The 12,202-nt window shown below is 33.9% G+C and overlaps 1 protein-coding gene across 1 annotated transcript; it reads left to right on the top strand.

The window, feature by feature from the left end:
* The first annotated feature begins 2,132 nt into the window (after window positions 1–2,132).
* Window positions 2,133–11,746, top strand: LOC113050152 (sorting nexin-8-like). The gene is given in 14 exon segments (XM_026212876.1): window positions 2,133–2,254; window positions 4,659–4,786; window positions 4,974–5,103; window positions 6,019–6,209; window positions 6,720–6,840; window positions 7,112–7,248; window positions 7,432–7,512; window positions 7,640–7,800; window positions 8,787–8,916; window positions 8,997–9,065; window positions 9,756–9,905; window positions 11,207–11,254; window positions 11,256–11,357; window positions 11,507–11,746. Coding segments are annotated over 14 exon segments (1,560 nt in total). The 5' UTR covers window positions 2,133–2,232; the 3' UTR covers window positions 11,597–11,746.
* Window positions 11,747–12,202: the final 456 nt, after the last annotated feature.

The following is a 12,202-nucleotide window of genomic DNA, read 5'->3' as shown; positions in this document are numbered from 1 at the left end:
TATTTATATTTATATTTATATTTATATTTATATTTATATTTATATTTATATTTATATTTATATTTATATTTATATTTATATTTATATGTTCCCCAGGAAAGGGATGATGATAATACTTCTATAATGCTTACCTGCTGGATGAATTTTCCAAGCATTCTTGTAAGTTTTACTGAAGGTGAAGTAAAAAATAAATAAATAAATAAACAAATTATAAATTAATGATAAAATAATAAATATAAAATGGATTACTTTTTAAAATATAAACTGTATATACAAATATTAAATTCATTTCTAAAGAAAAAATGAAATCACATTAATTGTACTGATTTTAAAGGTTAAAATGTGATGGTTTAACATCAAATCCTGTGGCTTAAAATTATTTGTAAGTATTGCATATTTGTTGATAAAATATAAAATATTAAAATTATTCAGAAAATTAAAAACGAAATCAAATGAATAATTCCCAGTCAACTCAATTCAATGGTAACATCAAATCCCAGGGCTTAAAATGGTCCAAAGCATTATATATTTGTTGATTGTCTTGAATTTGTCACCTAAAAATGATACATTGAAGCACTTGTTAGACTAATTCAGCCTGATATGCTGTAAAATGTTTCACTACTGAAAACTACAATGCATTTTATTTCTAAGCTGTGAATAAAACAAAGATTATTGAAGTATTTTTACAAGATAATATGCTTTTCTTTTCAATTATTTATGAAATGTTCTATCAATTTCGGATTGAAAATTATTTCTACACCAGTTTTCTTTTTTCATTGTAAGGTTAATTGCTGCATTGAAGTAGTTCACAAACTATAGTACAGAGTTCCTTGTATTTTTTAACACTTAGATTTGAATTTTTGATGAAGAAGACTAAATTGAGACTCAATTTACAATTCATCACAACACATTAAAGAGATGTAAACAAAGATGCTGAAACAACATTATGATGAAATGTTGGGGAATGAGTGCAAATAATGAATGTACACTTTTTAGCCAAGCCAAAAACTAGGTTTTGGTTTGATGGAATGCTCTGATACAGTTAATTTTTATAAAATTGAATCTGACCCACTTAATGCATGTGGTCACAAGGAGAAACTATGACAAAAATGACCTTTGACCAAAACTTAAGGAATTCAAACCTAAGCAAATTTAGGTTTCTAGTTTGCTACTCATTCATGGCACTATAAATGAATATCTGAATTTTCTGTCTTTATTCCTGCAATACAGACAGTCAACACTTTCTCAAAACAAGCGAAACCTAAAACTGTGATATGGTATCGGCTGTTTCTGCTGTTATGGTGACTAAAACATGCAATTCACCAAACAATCTGTAAACCGGCAAGTCTACACAAAGATATATGACAGGATGGAGAAACAAAAGTGTAACTGGAGTGGGTTTCATTTAAGATGGTTAGTGCCATGTGTGCATCATCATCATCATCATCATCATCATCATCATCAAAGTAAGTAATTATTAACTATTTGGTTTACTATTTGTGTTCAAACCTTTTAAAACGTTTCTTGGTCAGAGAAAAAGTGTACTTCATCAATACAATCTCAATACTTTGTAACTTATGAACTCTTCATAACTATTATTTTGAATTCCCTAAAGTTAAGTTGGATTTAGTCCAGGATGTGTTGTTTTCACTTTTACAGAATATTATTTTGTCTAAAAGAGGAACAGTGGAAAGCACTCAGAGGTTTCATTGACCTTCACAATGCAATGGCATAACAGTTTCCTTCTTCAGATGAATTGTGATTGAATTAGGTTAATTATTAATTATTAATTAGGTAGCCTACTACAGGGAGCAAAAAAAATCATATGCAATAAACTAAATAGTAAATAGTAATGTCTATTTACTAATTTGTTTCTGCTTTATTTATTGGAATGGTAAATGGATACAATATAGCTCCTGAGGTTAGTAAGGCTGATTTATTGTAGACTATGTATATTAGCTTTGTAACAGATCACATCTCTGAGTGAATTACCTTCTTCTTAATAAATTACACTTGAATTAATTAAAAAGATACATACAAATATTTGAATGTTTATTGAAAAATATATTATATTCTAACCACACCCCAAAGGGTCTGATGCACCCGAGGCTCCGCCCACCGCCGTCACACAGCTACCGTGTGTTTCATCACTACAACTTTAAGGAGTGGGACATGCTCTTTTCTGCAGGAAATCACATGGAGGTGATATCGCACTCACATGACATCTGAACCATGGCAGCGGACATCAATGAAGGTAAGGAATAAAAATTATTGCAATTGAAATATTGCACAGTTTCATGCGATGTATTTATTTAACGTTTGTACTGGCGGTTGTCTGCGAATTTAAACGAGTTAAGCGCTTTACGTTGTTGTCTTGCGTACGTTTTCTTTTATTTGTTGTTTCACTTGTTTAGTGACTGTCTATTACCGGTTAATTCAAGTTTTCCAGACTGACAACTCAGATATAGTTACTAATACAAACAGCTCTTTAAAAAACAGCTCTTTAAAAGTATTTTGAATCTATAAAATAACCCCCCCCACCCCCCCAAACTGTGTTTCTGTTCAATAATGGCATATTTGTTTGGATTTAATGTTGTTTTTATCTAGTTCTGTTGTGTTTCTATTTGTATTGTGTTTGTGTCAGACGTCTTGAGAACATTCTGAACTCTTCAATACTACTACTACTACTAATTTTCATTTCATTTATTTATTCTCTTTTCATGGTAATGCAACACAAAATACCACAACAACAATCCAACAAACACACAAAAATACATTCCATGACAAGAACAGGGGGGTATTCCAAAAAGCAGGTTATGGTTAAGATGAAGAAAAAAAATCTTATAAACTCCTACCCCATTCTTATATTAAGAAAATTACAAATTACAAATTAGATGGTCTCACAGACATGACATATATAAAAACAAAAACAAAAAACAAACAAAACAAAAAAACAACAACGATGCAATAATGACAACTCCAGCAACAAAAACAATGACGAAACCATCATTGTTGTTATAGTTTTAATGATTTTCACATTCATCTTCGTACAAATTAAATATCTTCTGTTTATACTTATATTTAAATTTAAGAATATTTGAACAACATTTTAAATCATTTTCTAGAAAATTCCATTTTTTTCACACCAGAAACTGAAACACACATTTGTTTGATGGTATTTCCAGCAAAAGGTTGTTTAAAATCATTATTTCTTTTGCTTGTCTCAATATTTACAGTAAAAAGGGTTTGCAATCCATGTGGTAACAGGCAGTGTTTTGCTTTATGAACAACTAATAAAGTTTGTAAAGAAACCAAATCCTTCAATTTGAGTAGTCCTGACCTCAGAAACAGTCCTGTAGTATGTTCTCTTGGAGCAACTCCATTAATTATTCTTATAGCCCTTTTTGCAAAATAAATAAGGGCATTAAATTAGTAAAATAAGAGTTTCCCCATACCTCCAAACAATACATCAAATATGGCAAAATAAAGGAACAATATAAGATTCTCATTGCCTTATAATTTAACATAAACTTTACTTTGCTCAAAACGGCAATGTTTTTACAAATTTTATTTCTTACATAAGCTATGTGTGACTTCCATTAAAATTTTTCATCAATGAGTACTCCTAAAAACTTAAATTCTGACACTCCCTCAATAATTATTCCATTTAAAGTCAAACGAACATTATCAGGACATTTTTGATTTGTAAACAACATAAATTTTGTTTTACTTAAGTTTAACAACAGTTTATTTTTGTTAAACCATTTCTGAAGTAGGACCAATTCTTGTTCAATAGTTTTCATTAATATGTTTAAATTCTTCCCCGATACAAAAAAATTTGTATCGTCCGCAAAAAGAACAAAACGCAAAATCTTTGATTCGTCACAGAGGTCATTAATATATAAAATAAATAATTTAGGCCCCAGCACAGAGCCTTGAGGGACTCCACACTGTATTTTTACCAACTTAGAATCATGGCCTATATACTCTACATATTGTTGTCTATTTTCTAAGTAACTAATAATCCAATTTAATACTACACCTCTAATTCCATATGTCTGTAATTTAGATATCAATATAGCATGATCAAGGTCAATAAAAACTCCAACTGTGTGATTTTTATTCTCCAATTCTGTAGCATGTCTTCTGTGATTTTCATCAAAGCCATAGCTGTTGAGCGGGTACTTCGAAACCCAAACTGATTATCATGTATCAAAGAATGTTTTTCAAGAAAACAATCACATTTTTTAACAAAAAGCTTCTCCAGAATTTTTGAAAATTGAGAAAGCAAAGATATAGGCCTATAATTTGTGAGACTATGTCTATCACCAGATTTAAAAAGGGGAATAATTTTAGCTACCTTCATTTTATCTGGGAAGAAACCTGTATCAAAAGACAAATTAATTATATATTTTAATGGTCTAATAATACAACGTATAGTAAAAATAATAATAAAAAAATAAAAATACAAACGTATTGCGCAACTACAGTATTCTATCAGTGTTGGGACAATCAGCTTGTTTGAAAAGAAAAAAAAACAATAAATTATTTCAGTGTGTTCACTATGAAATGCAGTAACAAAATGTTCAAAGTCACCTTTGACAAGACAATTCATTTATGTCGACATAAAGCTCTTAACAGACGTCTCTTGACTGTAGGATCTGTCCCTTCATATTATCGTGAAGTATATCAAGCCATCTGCTCCAGAACTGATGAACGAGTGCCTATCGGTGTATTCCAGAGAGTTCTCAGCAGAACGTATCTCTCCAGTACTGTTCAAAACCAGGTGAGACTTGCACTAGGATTACATCTCATTATTGGCTTGAAAGACTGTAGTTAGCTGAATGACATCCCACATGCTTTGTTTAATGACGTTATTTATGGCTGGAAATGGAAATGTTATGGTTTGGGTTTTCTTGTGGAACCACGGCTTATTCTGCACAGGCTGAAAGGCATCTTCATCTACATTTTAGATAACTGAGCATGTAAACAGTGGTGATGGATTCCTTAGTAAAGTCTCGCTGTATAAAGGCTTGGCTCTCATTGCCCTTGCTCAACAAGGAAAACCACCAAGTCCCAAACTGCTGGAGAATTTCATACAAGGTAAGCATAAGGATATCTATTTCTCAGCTGACTGTTGTAAAAGCAACCCCAGTTAAGTCCCCATAAAAACTGTCTTTTGTTCAAGATGTCATGTGATATTATATTGCCTGCTGTCCCAACTGAATTCAAGCTGCATTTCAGTGTCACCGTCAGTTTACAGTGATTTGCACACTTTTTTCAGCATTTCAGCAAGGGAAGAATCAGCATTTTTAAATCCTAAGTAGTCCTCACCCTGTTTTATACAGTGTGCATGCATTATTTACATTCCTCAGGTCTACAGTTGTTGTGGGATGGTTGTGTAATAGTGTTTGAGTGTTTTGTATCATCACAGTGATTCATATAAGAGCTCTGAAGAGTTAAAGCTTCTATTCAATACAGGCATCTTGTGTTATTTCAGGTGTTGCCAGTATGACAGTTGAGTGTGCACTTTAATTGTGATGCTTCCTGTTTTCTCCTCTACACAAAACCAAGTTTCCTGTCAACTGGATGCCAAATGCATATTTCTCTGTGGAATGACCAAGAAACACTTTTTGTTTTCGCGTTCCACCAAACAAAAGGAAAGATCCTGGGTTGAATCTGCTGAGACAATGTTTTGCTGAGTCAAGCAGTTTCTCCCATTTTCCAGAATTTCTTTTCTAAATTTGATGCACAAACCACAGAAATCCACAGAAAAAGACATCGCGTGCCACGCAGCTCAACATTGTTTACAGACTTCTTTACCATCCCTTGTGACCTTTCTGTAATGCTGTGTTATTTATGTGCAGTCACAAGACTCCCATGGAACAGAGATAAAAAGAAAGCAAACTTCTTTATATTATTTAAAATGATCATACTGTGATCACCCATGTGTAATGCTTAGTCAGTGACCTATTTAAATACAGTACAGTCACTGTAATACGTGCCATGTTTTTTAAGAGTTCCCGAAGCCTCAGCTGGGAGAGCCAAAGGAGCTTCAGAGTCTGAAGATTCAGCCGGTTGAGGAGAGTCCTTTGAACTTGTCTTTGACTCTGGCAGAGCTGTTAAAGAAGGACACCATCAAAGTTGATCTCATCCCCGAGAAGAAGGGATTGTTTCTTAAACACGTGGAGTATCAGGTCACCAGTGAGGTGAGTGACTTAGGAGGCCGTATTAAAGTGAATCCCAAAAGTAAAAAATAATTTACCCACCATCAAGTTATCCAAGATGTAGGTGTGCTTTATTCTTCATGGAATATATTTGGAGAAATTTAGCATTGTATCACTTGCTCACATGTGGACAGCTCAAAATAAATGCGTAAACAAGAACCAGTGAGTCTGGTTCATATTACGAGGAATTCTTTTCCTTGATTGGTTGAGATAAAATAGCTTGACTTTGCAAAGATGCTGTTATAGAAGGACGAGGGGTTTAAAAACTATTTGGCACAAAAAAAATAAACAAACATTATTTAAAAAAATACCTCGGGAAAAAATATTTAAAAGTAATAATAAAAATATATGTATTTTGTAATATAAAAGATAATCATAAAAAAGTATTGTCTCATCCAGATGAGTTGCTACCGAGTGATTGCAACACTTACAGTTGTAATATTTAAACATATCGCTTATAGTTGATCTACTTCTGTATGTGCCCTTTTGCAGCGTTTTACAGTATCAGTTTATCGTCGATACAATGATTTTGATGTTTTCCATGAGCTTCTACTTCAGAGATATGCTTACAGAGTCGTGCCGGCGCTTCCTCCCAAAAGGGTGCTGAAAGGAGGTAAGGCGTTGTCAAACCTGTAGATTATAGTTTTGTGCATTTCCCACTCAGACTGTGCTGCGCCATTCAATACTTTCTGTGAATGCACCAGACAAACAATAACAGCTCTGCCATAATTAAAAAAGTAAACTTGTTCTGTTTTTCAGCAATATTCACTTCAATAGTAACTGAGTACCTGAAAGTTCCTTGCTGTGTTTTATTAATGGAAGGGCTGTGTTTTGTTGTTCCTGGAACAGTTTAATCTTTTCTCTGTTCTTTGGCCCCGCTGCAGTCCTGACCTCCATGTCAGAGCGGCAGTTCATTGAAGGGCGGAGACGAGCTCTTGGCAGGTTTCTGAATCTTGTGGCACGACACCCTGTCTTTTCTGAGGATGAGCTTGTGAAAACATTCCTCGCCTTCAGTGGCTCGGTGTGGATTTTTTGCTACTTGAGTTTCTAGATTAGCAGGATTCATTTTTGTATGATATTTTTGTAGTGGAAGAATAATGCATTTAAAAGTACATTTGAAATGCCAGTTCTGAGTTGAGAATTGTTATTTTATATTCCTCCTAGACATTCAATAGGTTGTGATTTCCATTTTTATGTCTCACAGGATGTCCAAGCTAAGCTTAGAGATGCTTGCAAAAAACTGGGTGATGAGTTCATGACATGCAAATATGCAACGCAGGCCAAGGTTTGATTCAGTTTTCTTTCACTTTGCATTTTAAAATCAAGCTTTATGTTCAAACGTCATAATATTCTTTTTTATTGCAACATTTAATAATTAAAAATGCTTGTCTGTTTTGTGATTTCTCCTGCAGGAATACCTCCCAGCAGATGTCCAAAGTCAATTTTCATCCAGCAGAGAGCTCATCAGAAATATCCATAACAGTTTTCAGAAGTTAAGGGACAGGGCGGAGAGGATGGCCGAGCGCTCGAAGGAGAACGCCACGGATCTGCTGATGTTTGGGAAGGAGCTCAGGTACCACCTCATCCTGAGTACTGTCTCTGAATCTTTACGTTTTTTTTCTAAAACCAGTGGTTTAAAAACCAGTGGACTTTATTTTAATTACAATAATGTTAGTAGTTCTTATTTTAATCTATAGACACTCTTAATTTGTATAATTTTAAAAAGGTTTAGTACCACAGTGTCTGAGACGTAGAAAGATGGGGAAAAAGGAATGTTCAAAATATATGGTAAAGGCAGATGTACATATTTATTTCTAAAATTATATATTTTATTTATAAAAACAGTTATTAGCTGACCGTTTTTCCCACCCACCAATACAGTTAGATGCATAAATAAATAATTAAACAGCTGAGATGTTTTTCTATGTTTTTTGCCATTTTTGAAATAAACAGAATTATGACTTCTAGGATTTTATATATATATATATATATATATATATATATATATATATAACAAAACTGTCCTAAACATGGAAATCAGAATGTTTAAAATAGAAAGGCAGCTGTAGGTGTTTATCTATGTGCCGACCAGTTTTTTTTTCTATCATCATAATGGTTAGATATATAAATAAACAATGTGATTTAAAAATCAAGATTTAAAAATGTGTTTATTTTATACTTTTTTTATTTTACACATTTTTACACACAATTTTGTCTACCCACCTGCAGTGTTGATGATTTAAATAATTATATGAATAACATTATTTATTTTCACATATATATTTTTTTTCGACTTCTATTTTTTCTTAACTACCCCATCACCCCATACGGCAAAATAAATAAATGATACAGGTCTACAAATCCACCTGTAGGGGTTTATTTTTTGATGGTGACTAAACTGTATGTTATTTCTTATACACAATGGTACAGTACAGTAACATTAATGGTTTGAGTAGGTGGAAAATACCAGATTTGTCCAGTAATTTGAGAAAGCCTGATTGTCAGATGTTTATGACCACATGCCATAGATTTCAGCTTTGGCCTCTCTCTCCGCTCCAGTTCTTTGGGATCAGATGAGTCATCTGTGCCTATCCTGGCGTCCTGTAAGAGTCCTTGGGCTGCACTCAGACGCTCTGTCAAAGGGCTTTCTGTTGAGTTCTCACTTCTGTCTGAAAGAGCTGCCCAACAGGTACTTTGCTGCCCACACTCACACCACATGAACTGGCTGCATGCTGCTACAGAGGAATTTAATTTGTGTATTTAATACAGGGCAGAAGAGAGGAGGATGATGTGGTAGAAAAACTAAATCTGTTCTTGGACTTGCTGCAGTCATACAGGGTGAGTATTGATGTGCTTTAATATTTAGATACAGCTTTATTATTTTGTCCATTAGAGAAAATATATATGACAGTAAATGCTTATAATTATAATACAGTAAATATTTATAATAATAAATGTTTTTAAGAAGCAAATCAGCATATTGGAATGATTTCTGGAGAATCATGTGACACTGAAGACTGGAATCATAATGCTGAAAATTTAGTTTTACATCGCAGGAATAAATTACATTTTAAAATATTTTCAACGAGAAAGTAGTTATTTTAAATTGCAATAATATTTCACAGTATTACTGTTTTATTGTATTGTTTTAATCAAATAAATACAGCCTTGGTGAGCATTAGAGATATCTTTTGAAAACATTACTGAGATACTTATTTTAAAAACATTATAAAATATATTATTACAGACTTTTTTATTAGGTATTTTTTCTTAATTTTTCAGATGTCTTGGAACATAGCAGTAGTCATTTAGCTGTTTTCATCCACTGTTCAAGCTGATTTGCCTTTTGCTACTTTTCATGGAGAGAGGACAGGAAATAAAAGGGAGAATAGCAGAATCAGCATGTTGCAAGCTGAATTCAAACCTGTTTTACCCACATGAGCACCAAAGCTCAATGTATATATAAGTTACAACTAAGCCATGGCACAGAATATTTGTTTCTGAGTGTGTATGTGTGGTGTCATACAGGACTTGTGTGAAAGGCATGAGAAAGGGGTCTTGCATGAACACCAACGAGCGCTGCAGAAGTACGGTGTCATGAAAAGACAAATGCTGAGTGCCACGGTGCAGCCTAAAGAACAGGTTTCTGTCGAACAGCTGGAGTCCCGCATCGTCCAGGTCAGCCCACACACACACACACACACACACACACACACTAAAAAGAGCTATAGCAGCTTGTGTGGCAGAATTTCCAGAGGGGAAGAGGGGAAATGTTGGGACCAGTAGCTTGCTTGAGGGGAGCTGATACATCCTTAAAATTTTGGGCAAAATTGATCTGAGGAGCTTGAAACCAAAGCCCTTGAGCAAGATTTGTATCCTCAAAATCCCTCTGGCTATGTCGAAGGCATCTGAACTAGGATCTCTGCCTCTTGAGAGACGTAGTTGAAGGCCTCTTTTTAAAATCGTGTTTGGGCCAGGGTTTTTTAAACTGGGGTCTAGAGAGGCTGCAAAGAAGTTTTGTGAGTATAAAAAAAAACACACATTGTACAATTCTTATAGATTTCAAAATTAAAATGATTTGACATAAGAAATTAATTCAATATTTTACAGAATTAGATTTGAATGGTAATACAGTACTATTAAAAAAATATGCCTGAGTAAGATGTTTATGAAAGAAATTGACACTTTTATTCAGCATGGATGAAGTAAATTGTTCAAAAGTGACAGTAAAGACTTATAATGTTACAAAAGTAGTCTTACTGAACCCTCCATTCAATAAAATGTATCACTGTTTCCCACAAAAGTACAATGTAAGGATCATGTGAAACTGAAAGACTGCTGAAAATTCAGCTTTGCCATGACAGGAATAAATGACATTTAAAATATAGATGTTATTTTGATTTTTTTATAATATTTTACAATATTACTGTTTTACTACATTTTGTGAGCATAAGAGACTTCTTTTAAAAACATTGAAAAATATTACTGAAATAGGAATTAATAACACTTGTGTTAGCGTGTTTTTATTGCGCTAATGTGTTTTCATTGCATCACTAGCACTGAGAATATTTTATAAGACACCAAGTAATTCTAAGCAACTCGTTTCATTTTATGTCTATGAACTTTACTTTGGTTTTGTTGTTTACTGACCAAACTTGTTGATAAGCATTTAATTGGTCATTTGAGCAGCCATTTTTGCACATTAATTTAATTGATCATCTAAGAAAACATTTTAATTAAAAGCCCCAGCCAGGTGGAGAACAAGAGAAACATGCTTGATTGATACTGATGCAATGCCAAATCACGTCAGTCACATACAATATCCGTCTACCTTCAATACTGCATGTCGATGACCAAGTGGTTTTTACACTGCTGGGTGGCTTCATCGGTGATTGCTGATAATGATGATGACTGAGGATAGGGTGGGAAGATCTGACTGTACTGTGACACTCACTTCTGATCATCTGACTCACGGGCAGCAAGAAAACGCCATTCAGACCATGGAGCTGCGCAACTACTTCTCCCTGTTTCTGCCTGCACCAGGAGAGCCAGCTCATATTTACTTACCTGCCCATTACGTCTCACATCCTGGGGGCACTTGTAGACTCACAGGTGCTGGGACATAAAGAGGTACACCTATCTTAAGCTGATCTAGTATCCTCTGCATTAAAGCTATTCATTTTTAATTGAGTTGAGTTTAATTGAGTTGGTTTTATTACTTTGATACTAACAAAGCCTTCTTATATTTGCTGTTTGCATCTTATTTTGCTCTGTTCTAGATGGGTGAGGTGTGGCAAGATCTTCATTCCAAACTTAAAAGTCTTTTTGGGGATGGTAACGGACAGTCTCCGCCTCTCAGCCCAAAATAGCCTCCCTTCTGTGATTTCATGAACTCCAAGCCTGTTTCGAATCGCAGGATCTAATCAGGAACTACAGACAATCAGTATGCTTTCTCGCAAAGAATTATGGGGAAACTGGTTCTGTGTAAATGTGTTATGTGGCAGTTCTTAAAATCTGTCAGTCTGGAGTTGAAAAGGCAACTTGATTTCCTACAGTTTGAACAAACTGACACCTAAAATAAGAGCTAATGTTGTCGAGAATAATTTTAAGAAATGCAACAAGATGCTATAACACTGTATTGATGTTTAATCTACATGTATGCAAAGATAATGCTATTGTTTTAAAACGTAAACTAATCTGAAAAAGAAATGTTATATTGTAAAAAGGGTTAACACATGAAAGTTGACCTGTATCTTCTATTTTAGTGCAATAAAAAGAAATGAGCTAAGCTAATAGCAAGTGAGCCGGAGCGGTGGTTAGTTGATACACTTCATGGGAAATATGCAGAAATGATGTTATTTGATTCAAAGGCATATTATTCTGCCAGTCTGATTGTATGTTATCTATTTTGTATCTTCAGACTTGTACTTCTCGCAGCTTTGTTTTGTTGTTTCACATTTCATTTTTATTTGTAA

This window comes from Carassius auratus, chromosome 3 (assembly GCF_003368295.1).
Source record: "Carassius auratus strain Wakin chromosome 3, ASM336829v1, whole genome shotgun sequence".
Lineage (NCBI taxonomy): Eukaryota > Metazoa > Chordata > Actinopteri > Cypriniformes > Cyprinidae > Carassius > Carassius auratus.
The sequence above is the reverse complement of the archived record's forward strand: the minus strand, read 5'-3'. Positions and strand labels throughout refer to the sequence as shown.